The following is a 17414-nucleotide window of genomic DNA, read 5'->3' as shown; positions in this document are numbered from 1 at the left end:
CTTGCCTGCTGATGGCGCCAAGAGTCTTAGTATATTTCCAAATTCTCTCAAATGGCTCTTTTTCCAAAGAGCTCCGGGTTGTTGATGTTCTCACGGTTGTGGAGTTTAGGAATATGCTCTCAGGTGGGAATTTATTTTTTGTGCAACTCTAAAATGTAAAATAAGTTTAACAGCTGTTTGATTGAAAGCATTAACTTCAAGGAATTTGGTTTTAGTCCCTCTAAAACTTTAGCCAATGTCAGTTTTCCTCACTTTCCAGTGCTATTACAGTATATGTGTGTCCTTCTGGTTCACATTCACTGGTTTTCTCTGCAAAGATAAATCTTTAAACACTAAAGTAGGATTTCACCTAACCATAAATCCAAATCCGGCATTCCCAGAAGACCTGGATTGGAATTTGAAATTTATACTTTTTCAGTGCAGATCTAAAGTGTCTTTGAGTCTTCCTGATGGAGTTTCCAGTGCACATAATGCTCCACCTAGTGTCAGAACCCAGGTCCTGCATCCACAGGAAACACCATCCAATTAAAACACGTGTATTTTATTTTTCTTCATGGGTTTTGCTTTTTTCTCAGTGTCATGCTTTTATCCATATCCTTTGTCTTTTTAAAAATGTTGTGCCTCAGCCCTCGCAGTGGAGGAGCGAGCCCGACAGCTGCAGATGAAAGTACATTCCTACCGGCCTTCAGCCTCCCATGACCCTGAGACAAACCTCAAGACCAAACGGGAGGTGAGTGTTTGTATTCGCTGCTCACCTCTTCCTTCTGGACTTTATAAACAATGTATTTGTTATTTATTCATCCTCAGTTTGAACAAACGTACTGAGCTTCCCACCCTCCTTCTCTTTACCTTCATCTTTAGATGTATGCAGAACAGAGGCGCAGCAGTGACAACATGTCGGCCAGATCTTCAGACAGCGATATGAGCGACGTGTCGGCGATCTCCCGTGCCAGCAGTGCCTCCCGCCTCAGTAGCACCAGCTACATGTCTATCCAATCAGAACGGCCCGGGGGACGACTCAGGTCAGTTGTGACTGTAAAGGCTGCTTTTTAACACTACAGCCATCATTTTTAATATTCTAATTAAACCCAGATGTCGGAGAAGTGCATGCTGATCACAGTCTGTCTTTCCTTTTCTTGCACGCCACTTGCCGTTGCATGTTTGTGTCCTTCTGCATGCTCTGATTCTTCCATCCACACGCACGCAAACACATGAACGCACAAACACACATAACTCAGATCCAAGTCATTAGAGGAGGACAAGAAGGACAGGAGGATCTCGTGGGGGGTGGATGGAGAGGAGGAGGAGAATGAAGGTGGAAAGAGGCAGTTCTCCGAGGAGCTGAAGCACAGGAGACACACTGTGGCAGGAGACACGAGAGAGTCCAGGTAAAGAGTTCTCACACGGTGAATCCACCGATGATGGCAAACGGTCCATCTGCTCACTGCACAACTAGGTCCACATAGACCTCTCAAGTCCAAAGAAAGGCCGTCAGAAGCTATTAAAGGTGGAAATATAAGCAGTTTATATAGAGGTGGTTTATTATAGTTTATTGTAGATGTAGATGTGGAACCTTTCTTTCTGGAGAAAGAAATCTCCAGTGAAATATCCATATTTATGGGTAACTCCTGTTACCCATCTGCAGTGGCTCGCAGTGGCTTTAACAACAAATTAGGAGAACTAGATCACAGATGTCAAACATAAGGCCCAGGGTCCAGGATCAGTCCGGCAAAGACTCCACCCACTCGGTGGCTTTGAAAAAAGTGAAGGAACGTTTTTTGGATCACCAAAACATTTTCTGTAATTTTACAAATTTATAAGAGTTCATTTATTACAACAGCATTTCTCTATCATGTTTGTTTATCACTGAGACACAATGAGCACTTTGGCACTTATTTTTCTAGGATATCTATAGATCTAAACATCTATCTATAGATGTCTCAAAATATCTCAAGATTAAAAGCGTAGATAAACCTCTTAATGCTGTCAGAAAGGTCAGAGTTTAAAGTAGACTGTATGTGGTCCACGATGTAAAATGAGTTAGACATCCCTGAACTAGATTTCACGTTGCTGTAAGTGATTTTTTACATTCTCCAGTTGTAAAAATGTGTCTGTCAACTTATCCACTTCATGTTGCTGAACGTCAGAAGCAGCGGTGAGCGTGGATGTAAACACCTGAAAGTCCAAGTCGAGAACAGAAAATTTAACAGTGTGTGAGCAGATTTGTTTGCTTTAACCATCAACCCGGCGGGCTTATGTTTGATCTGAGCCTGGACTTAAAATTAAACTCAGACTCTCTTTTTTTAAAACTGTTACTGTTCCACCTATTAGCCTGCTAAATCAAATAGTATACTTTTGATTCATTTCCATAAAAACAGGTAAACACTCCAAGTCAGCCTAAACATGTTAAGATATTTTTCTCTACCTAAAAGTTTTTTCTCTGTTATTAAGATTAAGATAACCTTAGGGTGCTCCAAACACACATTTAAAAATGTCCTTTTGTGTTACACAGCTTGATGACTTTTAATCACGTTAACAGCATTAGTCCCATCTGTGGTGCTAATCATTATTCCTCCCTGAGCCATTGGTGGATTCAAAAGTCAGCACCAAGACGAGTTCCACATAAATCCCTAACACAAACACGAGTTGCATAATTCACAATTAAGCACCAGCTGAACTAACACTACACATTTGGGAAAATAAGAAGCTGAGCCAAAAGGATCAACATCAATTGACCTGAGACAGCTAAAAATAGAGGGAAAAACAACCGATTAAAAAAAAGTGAAAGGAACCTTTTTTTAGGAAGAGGGTACTAGGAGGGAAAGAGTCTGTCAGATCTCACTTTAATATTTATTTTGAAAGTAGATATTTAAAACGTTTCTTACTTTCTGTTAGTTACATTCTGTTAAAAACGGTGGCCAATGTTTCAAGTCATGAGGTCACTGTGTAAGTATTTCCTGTCAGCCAAAAGTTCAGTTAAGGCTGCTTTAAAGCTCAATTACAGGCTGTTTTTTTCTACCCTTGGATTTGTATGATGTCACAGAGAGCAGATAACCTAATATGGTCATCTTAATCACAAAGCTCGGTGTGTGAACAGAGACGTCCCACCAAGCTGCTGTTGAATTCTGCAGCTGATTGGAAGAAAGTTTTCTAAAACAGAGGAAAAGGGAGCTTAAATGGGATGTTTCAGACAGGGGACGAACTGAGGGAGGGGTCCAGCAGAGGACGAAGGAGGTACTGTGAGTCATACAGAGCTACTCTAGTTGAATCCAAGAGCAAAAATACGCTGGAAGTAAGTGAAATAGAACCTCTTTCAAAAGAGACTTTTTTAGTCTCCTTATATACAGCTACACACACACACACACACACTTACTTCAGCAGCTGACCAGTAACAGACTGCTGACAAGGACAAATGACCCCATCTCACTGCTCCACAGTGAGCCAGGTGATGATGTAGTGCAGCTTATTAGCTGGCTAATGTATTGAGGTGTGAGAGAAAAGAGAAAAAAGGACGGGCGTTCTTTACACAGATCAATCCAAACCAGGTTTTTTAAAAGCAGCTCTGACTCGGATGTCAGAGGCTTGTATGTTAGGAATAGATTATTTTCTTTATTTAGTTTATCACCAGTAAAACAAAAGCAACCACGGTCACATGCACAGAGCCAAAAGTATGTGGACAGTCACATTAGCTCCGTTAGCAGGCATTAATCAGATTCTCTGAGCCTTCACTCTTCTGGGAAGACTTGTTTGTGGGGATTTTTTCCCATTCAGACACATTAGTGAGGAAGGTCGAGCCTTGCTCTCCATCAGTGCTTCTGTTCATCCCAAAGGCTCTTTACTCCTCTACCTACAATCATTTTGTTATGGACCCATTTGTCCAACATCAAACTCGCTTTATCATTGCAGTTTTTAACCTTAAGATTTATCTTAGGAGGTGCTAGCTTGAAACGAACCCTGTAAGTATAAGAATCTCAACTTGAAAACAAACGAATTTAACCTTTAATAGTTTCAGGGCCAAAATGAACAAACTGGGATCTATGAGTCACAGAGAGAAAATTCTGATGTACAGCATCCCCACCACAGTGATGTGTGAAAAACTCAACACACATTGACACATCTGCCTAATCAAACTGGAATATTAAAGTAAATGACAGCCTTTAACAGTGAGTCAGTGACACTGATGTCACTGACTCACTGTTAAGAGCATTACCTGAAAAAAATAAGTTACTGTGTAGCACAGAAGCACATTAATTTTAATCCTTCAAAAAATGAAGTTTGCATACTAATTTAAGACACAGGGGTCCGCTTATTTTTCCCATGGGCTGCACATTCAAACTCAAAATTACAGAGAGGAAAAATTAGATGTGCAAAAGAAGAAAAGAATGTATTAATGAAAGATAAAAACCACCTGGTGTGGTGGTGGTGGTGCATTTTGCAGTTAAATTCCTGTCCTGCAGCAACTCCGTCAGTATTTGTGGAGGTATTTCCATATTTCAGTTTCACACCTTCGAGGTTCTGGCTTATATGCAACCACTTGATGTGAATTTCTGCTCTGTTGCCATCTAGATAACAACAGATTTGCAGTTTTTGCTGATTTATCACAGTTAATTTCCGTATCACAAACAGATTCCATGTAATTGCAAACTTGACCCCATTCAACTATAGACTGGTAGCAGACTGACTCCATCTAATTGCAGAGACCACAAGTTCTTTGCACACAGTCGCACATTTTAACAGTCCGTGGGGAGCGACTCACTTTCAAATCAAGCCTCGTGTGGCTGGTAGAGGAACTCCAGTTTTTGGCTTAATTGTGGTAATGCTGCACAGTCAGTGTACTGGTTATGCATTACCGGGTAATGCAGGAGCCATTTTGACATTGTTTAGCCTTCCGTTGGGAGTCCCTCAGTGTTCGAAAACAAGAGGAGGTCTAGTATTACAGTGAGGCTTTCAGATTTTCATATCCCGTTGTTTGCATGCTGGAAACAAAGAACGCGTGTAATGGACTGAGCAGCATTTTATTCAGTTCAAACACAGAGTTGGATTTTAAAAGCAGACAGTGGAGTCAGACTACATTTATAAAAGCTGGTCAGTGTCAGAAAGCCTGTAATGTGTTTTTAGACAGAGGGTGGGCAGGAATTAGTAACGAGTTGATGCACATCGACTGCAGGCCGCGGGTCAGTTTTCACTCAGAGCTGGATATTAATGCAAGCATTCAGTGGATATTTTCATGTCTCCTCCAGGCCGCTTTGATGATGGCTTGTGGAAGTGACTGAGTGCATACAGAGGAGATTAGACCGTCTTTACATCTTTTTCTGTTACAGCTGTCCTTTAACCTATCCTTCCTCTTTAATTCCCCCACATGTTTGATGTAGTTCTCCTTCCTAATTCCTAATAATTGATGAGCTGCTGCTCATTTAAGCTTTTGTGAGTCCGGCCTTTTACTGCATTTGTTTGCATAGACGTTTGTGGTCAGACACGCTGACATTTCAGAATAAAACCACACAAACAGACAAATGCATAAATTTTCCTGCTGACATTTTAAAAATGAGCTGGAAAAAACACACACACACACAAATCACAAGCCTTTTAGCCAAAAACAGCAAATGTGATTAGACTGATTTTTTTCCCCTGTGCCTGTTTATATGTGTTTGTGTAATCCTCCTCGCATGTCTCAGATCCCTCCTTGCATGCATCCTGTGCTGTGACTGCCTGGACCCCCTCCACCCTCAAGACCTGGATCCTCCCCTTCCACCCTACCCCTGTTCTACACGCCCTTCTCTAACTCCCCTGCAGGGAGAGGTGGAGAGGCCTCAAACCACCCTCCCACTTTCTCCTCTTGGTCACTGGGCTGTAGCTGTCAGGGACCCACAGGGAGCGGAGAGTTTGGGTGATAGGGGCAGCGTAGCTGGACTCTCTTGCAGCACTTTGGCTCCCTCTGAGCTGATGGACATGCGACAGCTCCTCCGAATCCCTAGGAGACAGCATCGATTGCTGGACACGTTCTGTCCGTGTGTAGTGGCTTGTTTAAGAAGACTGAACTTTAATAGATAATATGCTCAGCTTTAAACTGCTGGAACATTCTACTTCATTCTTATTCTCTTTTTTAGAGGGTTTCACAGCACAGCTCTGTTACCAACCACTTATGATTTGGCTTCAATTATTTCAGAAGTGTCTAAATAGGGAAGAAAACATAAAGGGCCAAACATATAGTTCCTTTATATGTGTCAAATGATTAGGAATGTAGATGTCACTTAAAAGCCTATTATAGTTAACTTAAAAGGAAAAATGTGACAAATAAAAACTAGACAGGAGAAAAAAACAATTAACTGAAACTATAATTGAAAATTAAGTTTTAGTCTTAAAACTTAATTTTAATGTGCTCAGATTGGTCAACAGAGCAGACATGAGGCTAAACGACATGTTTAATGACATTAAAACTGTAAGTTTGGCTTGTAAAGTTTGAGTTTTGACTCATGTGACACGTTTGGATGATTATACTGCATTTCTTTTCTTTGGGACTCCAGACTTTTATTTGATGCTCTTTTATTAAACACGCTCCCTCAGCAATGTTCGTCATCCCCACCTCCCATCAGTCATGCTGTTTTTGTTGTTGTGCCACAGTAAAGGTACAGTACACTCGAAGTAAAAGAGAGCTTAATAACAACACCTATCAAACACACCAGGTCACAAAGTCACGCTTCGGCTTCTCTCTCCAGTCGGCAGATGCGAGCGTCCATGGGCCGCAGCATGCTGAAGAGTTCCAGCGTGAGCGGAGAGATCTACACCCAGGAGCGCACAGACGGCAGCCAATCAGACACGGCGCTGGGCACGGTGGGCAGCGGCAGCAAGAAGAGACGCTCCAGCCTCAGCGCGCGGGTGGTGGCCATCGTTGGCAACCGTCGCAGCCGCAGCACGTCGCAGATCAGCGGCCCCGGTGAGTCGGCGGTTTCGGGGATTTGCTGGAATTTCATAGGACTGTATTTAAAGCCCGTTTGCCACTCTGTGATTTTGGACCATGTTAGTTTTTTGGAAGCAGACATGACAATATTTAGAAAAGAGGGCGGAGATACCTAACATCCATAACATCCATCTGCTGTATGTCACATTCCAAAAGCTTTCTCTAATCTGATTCCATCCTCTGCGAACCTGCATTCATTTGTCCATTAAAGGTACAATATGTAAAGTTTAATTAAATGCATGATGTAATATGCAAGATCTGACTTCTTGAGGAATGTTAATGACCGAGGAAGACTCTCACGCCTCAGAATGATATTTTAATAATGCAAGAAGTCCCAACCTGATTGAAGAGGGTTAATATGAGAAAGCCCGCTGGCTCTGTGGACACACACTGCATTACTGTGCTAATCAGCTCACTGAGATCCTTTCTGCACTTTATGGAAAACATCAACCGTAATACCTGTTCCAAAATCAGAAGTAACCAGTTCAGACCAGCTGCACTTACATCCCTTGTCATGAAAATCTTTGAAAACATGACGTGTGCTTAATTGGTGATAAACTAGATTCACTGCAGTTTGCTTGTCTAGTGGGCAAAGCTCTTCATTCTAGACAGCGCATATAAGAATCTTGAAAACCAAAATCTTACGTGGGAGGTTTATTTGCAGATTTTTCTTCCACATTCAATGAGATGCAGTCCCGACATTACCCGATCACATTTATTGTTGCTTTTCGTTTTTTTTAACTGACAGAGTTCAGTGGGCTTTTGGAAATGCTTGCATGCCCAATCCTATTATCTCAAACTCTGGCTCCCCACAAGGCTAAGTCTTTCTCCTCTGCTTTTTATCATGTGCACAGACAGCTGCACGAATTCTCAGTGGGGCAGATTTCTGGTCAAGTTTTCTGATGACACTGGGCTGAAAGTCAGAGCACATTGGTGCTTTACCTGCATTTGTCAAGTGACAAACTTCTTGCCTTTAATTTGACTTAAACTAAGGAATTAGTGAATTTGATGCAAGCAATCAAAAAGCGTGGAGACAAAACCCAAACGCAGACAGACTCAAAGAAACTGAAAAGACGCCTTTAATTTTATAGGTGTAGAGTACCAAAAGAGTAAATAGTTTAGAAAATACAAGTGAGCCTCTCTTACCTGCATTCGGCGTCATCCATCATGACCAAGAGAGACTTTTTTACATTAGGCTGATGTTCGTCCTATCTCTACTTCCTCTCTACTTCCTCTCTCCCCACTCTACATCAGTGTCAGTGGGCGAGCGACCCCCTGATTGGGCGAGCGACCCCCAGTTTGCTTGGTTGTCTCAAGAGGTAACCAAGCAAACTGGACAGAGCTGAAAGTAATTAAAACAACAAGGCAAGTAAAATTAAATACAAAACACAAGTAACAACCAGCTACCAAAATAAAACAGGAAGTAACAAACGGGAAACGGAGACTTAAGATGCCAAAGGACACTGGGGTGGTTAGACCAACTTTAGCACAAACGTTAAGAACAGAAACAATTCAAACACTAACAGAAACCACATTACAGAGCTCAAAAACCTGAAAGCAATACACCAATAATTCTAAACAATAAAAGTCACAACTGAAACCAAAACAGAGGATTTTTAGTGATTCTAAAACACAAAACTCCAGGACAATGACACAAACACACAGTCAGTGGTTCAACGAGGACAACAAAGAATCGACTTGTTGCAGAAGCTGAAGTCTTTCAGTGTTTCCTTTAATATTTTCTTTCTTGTGCTGGTTCAGTGGGTTGTATATGAAGGACAGACACAAACTTTGCAACATTAAAATCTTTGTCAAGATTATTTGAGTCCAGTTAAAAAACCCGTGCTCACCTTGGAAGAATCACACGGTTCATTATTCTCAAGTGAATTTATTTTATTGTCCTCAGGTCGGCACTGTCATGCTTCTCATGCATAATAGATGCATGAGAAGCAAACTACTCAGATTCCTTCATACCTTCTTTCTTTGAGCTGCTAAATGCTAAATGTTAAGAAAAGTAGTTTGTTCTTCTAAATACAAGTCCCTGTGGGGGCAGTTATGCTGTGAGATTTTAACGTTGAGCTGCTCACTGACAAACCGAATGCTGTACATGCTGGATTGTGACTTCTATGTCATTATTTATTGGGCTCTTCCCAAAAGAGCTACACAGGCCCACTCTCTTGTGGGCCTGCTGCCTGCAGGAGGGGCCACAGGGCTTCGGTGCTGTGTGGATTCTCTTAGTGGGTGGAAACACCTCGGTGTCTTTCCAAAAGAGCTGGAGGGGGGGGCCAGGGAGGCAGAGGTCTGGGCATCCCCAAATGTTTTAGTTATATGACTCTATACTTTTCCAGATTCTTCATTTTTGCCTACAAAAGGACATGCAAAGTGCAAACCTTGCTTACATTATCTAATTTAACCAAACCCAGGAGTCTAGGTGATTTCTCTTGTTGGTTTTCTCCAAAGAAAATATGGTTAAAACAGCAGCTGCACCTTTAAACTACTGTGTGCGATCACTTCGACTTAGAGAATGCAGGTTTGAACCCTTAAGCCACAGCTAAGCTAATAACAACCACATCCATACAGAAATATTCATTGCATTTTGTCCCGAGGTACAGACTGTACCCAAGCACCGCAAATTGAAAGTGTCCTTTTGTTCTGTAAAAGACAAACTTCTGCTGCTGTCGCTGGCCCAGCGCTCGTCATAAAGACAAACAACCACAGCTCGGCTCGCGGTCACACAACAGAGTGTGGCTCGTCCGAGCCCAGCATCCACTTTCACCACCGGGGCATGTACGATGAAAGCCAAATGCTGTACCTCTCTTCTCTGTAGCGGGCATAAAAAGCTATTAGAGAATATTAGGCCTTCAGGGGGTCGCTCGCCCACTGCCACTGATGTAGAGAGGGGAGAGAGGAAGTAGAGATAGGACGAACATCAGCCTAATGTAAAAAAGTCTCTCTTGGTCATGATGGATAACGCCGAATGCAGGTAAGAGAGGCTCACTTGTATTTTCTAAACTATTTACTGTGAGGTTTTAGACATGGGATAAAGGGAGGCTCAGAAATGTTGTTTTCCAACATCATGAGTCAGAAGGCAGACGCGCCCCTGTCCGAGATGCCACACAGTGGGGTTTTTTGGGCTGTTTTTCTGCCCAACAATTTCCTGTTTACTGCTGGTGACCAGATTCTACAGAACATGAGCGCAACTTTGACCGTGGTTCAGACAGCGAGATCAAACAGTCCTGAACTGGATCTGTGGGCTATCTTGTGATTTTCAGCTTTGTCTAACATATGAATGGTTTACTGTTTGGGCCACTGAGTGAACTCTGTCCTCTGAAAATGCAGAAATATTATTCTAAGTTAGACCAAACTCCAAAACCACATCAGCAAAATCTTTGTGTGAATCCTGATACTCTGGGATTTTCCACCTTCTAGATGAATCACTTTGTGGGGTCATTTGAGTAATCACTCATGATAAGGGACTACCAATAATAATAATATCTTTATTTAAAAACAGTAGTACCTTTCAAGAACAAGTTACAGTTTTCTTTACAAAGGCAAGAGCAGTGCACGACTGCACATCTCCTTCAGGGCTTAAAATGTTCGTGTAAAGTGTGAACTGAGTCTGAGTCTCTGGATATTTGGATGCGACCTATACTTAAAAACATTAAGATAATGTCTCCAAACTTTTCTCACGTCATTTTGATGTGCAATTGTTGTGTATTTTTAAGGAGCACTATAATTAAACCATTACCTAAAAAGCTCTTATTTGATCCATCTGTCTCCATCTGGCTAATTATAGGCCAATTTCTAACCTTCTTTTTATTTCAAAGATTCTCCAAAGAGTAGTTGTCAAGCAGCTGGATGATGATCTAGAGGAGCATTATGTATTTGAGAATTTATTCATCATAGCACTAAAACAGCTATAGTGAAGGTTAAAAATCATCGTTTTATGGCCGTTGACAGTGGACTCCTCTCTGTGCTTGTCCTGCTCGTCCTCAGTACAGCACACACAACTGATCCGAAATTACAAACTCAGACGCACCAGCGGTGTTTTTGTTTGAATCCTACATATCTCATAAATTTAGTTTTGTTGATTTAAACGAGGAGCGTTCCTGACTCAAAAATTAGACACGGAGTTCCACAGATCTCAATGTTTGGACCACTATTTTTACATTATACATGTTTCCCCTCAATAATAGTATTACACTGGATACATTTTCATTGCTATGCAGATGATACCTAAAGCCAAATGACACAAATCCATCTATCCTAGCCATCTGCTTTTTAATTCAGTTTTATTTATATATTGTAAGTCAAAGACACTGCAATATTAGTTATAGAAACAAATATGATCAAATGTCCCCATATGAGCAACACGTGGCAACAGCGGGAAGGAAGAACTCCCTTTTAACAGGAAGAGACCTCCAACAGAACCAAGCTCAGAGAGGGGCGGGGCCATCTGCAAATGCAAACCATGAACAATATAAAACGTGCAGTGGTGCCATATAAAAAAAATATCCTCTGCTTTGTTCATGTTTTAATTGTGGGAGGGGAATGTATCACTTCTAATTGTTGTAAGTATCTATAGCCTCAGCCTAACAACTTTCCTGTGGTATCAGTTTTAAAGAAAAGAGCCATTCCTTCACTGGAGTCTGTTATCAAAATATTGTCTGCTTGATGATTCTTCCTCTCGCTTTCGTTTACCTCCAGAGGGGAAGAGTAAGAAGGAGAAAGGAGCATCGATCCAGAGGAGCACGGAGACCGGCATGGCCGTGGAGCTGACGAGGAACATGAGCCGGCAGCCCAGCAGAGAGTCCAACAACGGCAGCATGAACAGCTGCAACTCTGAGGGGAAGTCAGTAAACCCGTCCTTCTGCTACTCGTCATCTGCACTCTCTGTGTCACAAAGACGTCCTGAATGAAATGAGTTAGAGTGACAGTAATGACTGCATGTCAGCATGTTCTGAGGGAGACATCCATTCCTGCCTGCGGGTATTTCTGTATGTGTTGGCTGACTGAGAGTAAACACAGTCTAATATAACGAGCACACAGTTTAAAAATGAGTCAGCGTGGAGAGTGTGAGGCGACGATAAAACCAAAACTCAGACAGAGTCAAATTAAGACCGGGTGTTTTCTGTCGCTTGGACAATCACGTAGATATTTTTTCTTGTTATAAATAATGAGTGCAAGTGAAATTCTCCTGGAGGCAGCAAAGTGAATCCACCACATGTGCTGACTGAGTGGGGCCATCAACAAGACTGATGACACATTTATATATAGGTTGGTGATTTTTAGAGTTAATAATGGGCTGTTTTGTGTTTTCTGTGGTAGCTTGATCTTTTCTGGAGTGAATCTAGGTGCCAGCAGTCAATTCAGTGACTTCCTGGATGGACTCGGACCAGCTCAGTTAGTGGGAAGACAAACACTGGCTACTCCTGCCATCGGTACAAAACCTCTTCTCTCTTCTTTTGAATTATTTGGGGTATTTTTAAAGCTTTATTTGTGCATGCATGGATAGATCTTGTAAAGCTTTTTTTGCATTTAACAATGAATCAGAAAATGCCAGAAAAAGTCAGAAATTATTAGTATTGTAATGTTTTTGCTACTTTACTTTGTATTTTTGTGTGTCTTGAGTTTTTCTAGCATGAATTTCTCTGAGATATTTTGGATATTTCTGGTATTTTATTTTAAATGTTGATTGTGCCATTCATCCTCTTCTCTTGGTCGTGAGGCATCAATCTAAGCAGAGAATCCCAGTCTTCCATCTTCCCAGCCTCTCCTCCACTTCTTCAGGTGGGAAGACGTTCCCGAGTCAGCCAAGAAATGTGATCTTTCCAGCATGTCGTGGTTCATTTCACACTGGGCCACAGACTGCCCCAGTGCAAGTTGGAGGTCACTGCTTGATAAAGCCAGCGGAGATACAACATCTACGAAAATCAAGCACGAGATCCTCAGGCCACATAGCCTTGAGAAATTCAGGGAAAATCTCATTCGCCCCATTCACTGTGTCCACTGCAGAAGGTCTGTCAGTGGGGCTGAGAAGATCCTTGATGTATTCCTCACACCACCAAACTATGTCCTGAGTTGAGGTCAGCAGAGTTGCATCCCTGCTATAAAAAGTGTTTGCAGGGAGCTGTCCACGCCACTCGAGTCACCTGACGATTTACCGGACTTGCTTCTAGGTCGACTAAAAGTCCTGCTCAATGGCCTCGCTGAGCTCCTCCCATACCTGAGTTTTTGGGTACTGCAAGAGCTGCAATCCACTTGGCCTGTTGGTACCTGTCAGCTGCCTCTGCTGTCCCACAAGTTCACCATGCTTGATAGAATCCCTCCCACTGCTTGATGGCTCCTTTAACCTCTGGTGTTCATCTGATTCAGGGATTACCGCCACACTAGGGTCTGCTTTCCACAGAATGCTGTTTAAGTTTTGCTCAAAGTGAGAGCTGAAGAGCTTGACACTCTGGCCTTTGCCAAGTTCACCCTCACTGTCCAACATCTTCCATTGCCACCTGATGCAACTCACCAACAGGTGGTGAAGTACAAAAATGAATCACTGACCTGATGCAGGGTGTCCTGGTGCCACGTGGCCTTTTGGACACGCTCATGTTTGAACATCGTGTTCAATTTGGAGAAACTGCGGTGCAGCCAGTCCCTCCCATTCACACCCCTCTAGATCATTCTGTCATTGCCCATGTGAGCATTTAAGTCCTCCAGTAGGACAATGCAGCAATGTTCATCACATGAGTGCACACGACAATCAGGACATAGGGAGGGAGAAAGAGAGACTGTTTTCATGTTCTTATAACTATTAATTTTATATTTTTATTCTTTCTTATGATTATTTTTACTTAATCTTGTTCTTTTTTATTGTTATTGTTGATGATGATTGATTTAATTGTGCGAGGCTCAGGGTGTTACCTATGCATTAAGTCTGCGCTCCTGTCAGTAGTTGATGTTGGTGTTGAGCTCTTTGTTTTCTTATTTTTTGTGCTGTGTTTTTTAGGTGATATCCAGATCGGTATGATGGAGAAAAAGGGTCAGCTGGAGGTGGAGGTGATCAGAGCACGAGGACTTGTACAGAAGCCAGGATCCAAATCTCTCCCTGGTAAGAGCCCAACCTGACTGAAGCTGCCACAGACCAACTAATCCCTGCAGCACTTGCAAGCCATCACTCACACACGTTATTATAATCCAGTATATACACTCGACTCAAGCTCACCTGTTCTTTGCATTCGTACAACCAGCCGTGAGAGCCGATAGTGTTCCCACTAATGGCTTTTTTTATTGCTCTGTTTCTGCCGTCAGCTCCATATGTCAAAGTCTATCTGCTGAATAATGGAGCGTACGTAGCCAAAAAGAAAACCAAGATTGCACGGAAAACACTTGACCCACTGTACCAGCAAGCACTGCTATTTGAGGAGAGCCCGCAGGGGAAAGTGTTACAGGTGAGCAGGAGATTTATTTCCCTTCATCACAAAGTTAAATGCTTCCCCCCCTCCTACTTCATGCTGATGGAAATCGAGCAGAGCAACATGACAATGTGAAATTATTTTTTCCTTCAGGTGATTGTATGGGGAGACTATGGCCGCATGGACCATAAAAGCTTCATGGGAGTTGCACAAATCTTATTGGAGGAGCTGGACTTATCAAGCACAGTCATCGGTTGGTACAAGCTGTTCCCACCATCCTCTCTGGTGGATCCGACACTTGCCTCCCTGACGCGACGAGCTTCTCAGTCGTCTCTCGACAGCTCGTCCGGACCGCCCGGGGTCCGATCTTAGTGGACAAACAGCTCTACACCACCGAGAAAAAACTAAAACTAAAACTCGGAGAGAAATTAAATACTAACGGCAGAAATGTAGAACAACAACAATCAGAAACACGAGAAAGCTTTGTTGAAATCTGACAATCACTCCTGACGCGGTTAATTTTGTCTGTCGTAGGGAGCGTCGCATTTCAGTGTTTCATGTCCATTCGAGGAAAAGTCTCTGTGTTTTCTCTGTGTGTGCTGAAGAAGCCGTGCAGCAGCTGTCCAGACAGTACCAGAGAATCCAAACGAAGCAGGGTGGCTTTTAACCGAATCAACAATAGCAAAGAAATGTATGTAAAGCATCGGAATGTATGGACTCGAGACAAGAGGTAATCACCCTCCGCTCCTGCAGGCGGCGCTGCGCTCCCTGCAGTGGCCTCCTCCAGAACCCCAACAGACTGCTGGCATTCCCGTCCCCGCTGTGCGTGGGGGACGGGGTGCTCAGTCTGGAAGCACAGGGCCTTCTTCTGGTGCCTAGACCTCGGAGCCGCATTACTGGTCCCCCCCTCTCTGTGGAAAGATCCTCTTTTCAATATGTTTACCATGGCTGCTCTGAAGCCGCACAGTTTCAGCGTGTTTGCTTTGTTGTTCATTTCTTTCCCTTCGTTACTACTGGCACAAGATGTTTTTAAAAATGCTCATGATAATGTTGTCAGTCTGGTGTGTGCATGGAGAGTAAAAATAAAATACAAGAGATTAAAAAAAAAAAAAAAAAAGCTATTAAATGTCTGCAAGTGTTATGCAGGAAGAGGGCGGGGAACAGGTTAGATTTTTACATGTGAGATTAGCGTTGTTTTTGCTGGCAAGCGTGCAGGCCAGTCGTCTTTGTATAGTTGTATATTAGGCCTCCCAGGAGGTTGACCAATAAGTAAAATTTATGTCACTTTGAAATATCACAAGGGTACAATGTCAATGTAAAAAAAGAAAACGTAAATCTTTGTTCACCTATGTGAGAGCGAGACGGAGCGTCTAATTTTTCACATTTTTTGGGAGGCGCATTCCCTCCCTCCCGGCATGTTAAAGGTTTTTATCCAATCTTTAGTTCAACATTTTTTTTCTTTTTAAATTTAAACACAAGCACAAGAGCTTGATTTTTTTACAACAAAAAGTTTAACGTTTTGAAGAAAAAAAATAATACATAGCTAAAAAAATCAAAAACAAAAAAAGGACAAAAAGCAGCAATCCTCCCGTCACCGGTTCTCTTCATCGTTTCGTCTCGACGTTCGGAGGCAAACAGAACAACAAATATTGTCACAGTTTTTTCCTCGTGCATCTCGGTGAATGTGGGCCAATCAGATCGATCCGTCGGGACGCCAACGCTCATCCTCGGTCCGGCCTGCAGGCTCCTCCCACCCGGAGGGGGGAGGGGCAGCATGACTTTGGAACCCGTTCCAAGCTGCATGCACATTTTTGTAAACAAACAAACAAAAAAAATCTAGATACGCGTGTTAGCTCCACATACTGTAGGGCCGCTTGTATGTTGCATGCAGTTGTACAGTTTGCTCGTACTTGAATATTAAAGAGATAAAACCAAGAAACTGAAGCCATTCCCATTACGCAAAGACATCTAAATCCACTGCAGTCCAGTCCACGTCCTTCAGTCCGGTGCTGAATGTCTCTCAAACCGAATCCCAAGATTACATTGATGTCTCTGGAAGATGTACTGTACTGTACTGAGCAGACCTCGCAGCCCCTCTTACTGTTATTCCACATCATAGTATACCTCCGAGGGGCAGGGACGATGTATGAATAAATATGTACAAATCAGATCTATGAGAATATGAATTATGTTTCAACATAATGATTTCAGACGACACGGAGAATAAACTCAGATGCACAGAAAGTCGCACCCTGTAAATACTCAGCAGCTATTCCCGGGGTTTTCATTTGGTTCACTGAGAAAAGGGGCCAAGTCTTATAATAAGGAGCGATTAGTACTTTAGGTGACGAGGGGACCGTGCTGTGGGACGGCGATGGGTCTGAAAGTCTTCGTCTGAACACTTCTCTGTGCTTCAAACTCGGCGTCTGTGCCCGGCCCGCCATGCTCAGTCCCGCCTCACTCCAGATTTCATTTCATTGTCCAGTGAAGCTGTTTTTTCCTTATTTATTTAGGGTTTTTTTCCTTGTCAGTATTAACAGGAGAAAAAATTGCTGATTGTTTACAACTTCTGTGTTCCACTGAAACAAGAAAATCAGAAAAAAGTAAAGCATTCACTGCAACATTTCTTGTTTGTATAACAGATGTGGCTCAAATGATGTGTATGTTTTATATATAAAAAAAATTTCATTTTTATGATTTACAAATAAAAAAGAATGTGTGGAAAAAATACCAATGTTTTCCTTGAGTCTTTCTCATGCTTATCTTTTAATTTTCTGATTTGACATGATGTCAAAAGGCCAGGGTGCCTTGTTTGTGGGAAAGCTAATATTTATTCTCAGTCTGTGCATCTCTGAGCAGAGCAGCATTATTTTAGAGAGAGAGGGCCATCACTGTTCCCACCGTAGTAAATTTATTACAGTTCATAAAAACACATTTCAAGTGTTTTCATCAGTTTTAGATACAATATAAAAGAACAGCATGTGCTTTCCCCCCCTTTTATTCAGTTGAGAAGGTGATGAGCTATCTGCTCACGCTAGCTAGTTTGGTTA

General features: G+C 42.4%; 1 protein-coding gene across 19 annotated transcripts in view; it reads left to right on the top strand.

Annotated features, from left to right (window-relative positions):
* The window catches only part of rims1b (regulating synaptic membrane exocytosis 1b), an 87564-nt gene extending 70470 nt beyond the window's left edge, over positions 1 to 17094 (top strand). For 18 of the 19 annotated variants that reach the window (XM_084930201.1, XM_084930196.1, XM_084930198.1 and 15 more), the window contains 8 exons: positions 627 to 730; positions 862 to 1022; positions 6717 to 6934; positions 11666 to 11810; positions 12287 to 12399; positions 13959 to 14060; positions 14261 to 14400; positions 14518 to 17094. In XM_084930201.1, coding sequence (XP_084786327.1) covers positions 627 to 730; positions 862 to 1022; positions 6717 to 6934; positions 11666 to 11810; positions 12287 to 12399; positions 13959 to 14060; positions 14261 to 14400; positions 14518 to 14736 — 1202 coding nt within the window. In that variant the 3' untranslated portion in view covers positions 14737 to 17094. Of the gene's footprint in view, positions 1 to 626; positions 731 to 861; positions 1023 to 1238; positions 1389 to 6716; positions 6935 to 11665; positions 11811 to 12286; positions 12400 to 13958; positions 14061 to 14260; positions 14401 to 14517 lie in introns of all 19 variants that reach the window. The other variant, XM_084930214.1, reaches the window with a different exon arrangement.
* The last annotated feature ends 320 nt before the right edge of the window (positions 17095 to 17414 follow it).

Source organism: Perissodus microlepis, chromosome 6 (genome assembly GCF_051167445.1).
Source record: "Perissodus microlepis isolate ML-2025 ecotype Zambia chromosome 6, ASM5116744v1, whole genome shotgun sequence".
Lineage (NCBI taxonomy): Eukaryota > Metazoa > Chordata > Actinopteri > Cichliformes > Cichlidae > Perissodus > Perissodus microlepis.
Note: the sequence above shows the minus strand (reverse complement) of the source record. Positions and strands in the feature narration are given on the sequence as shown.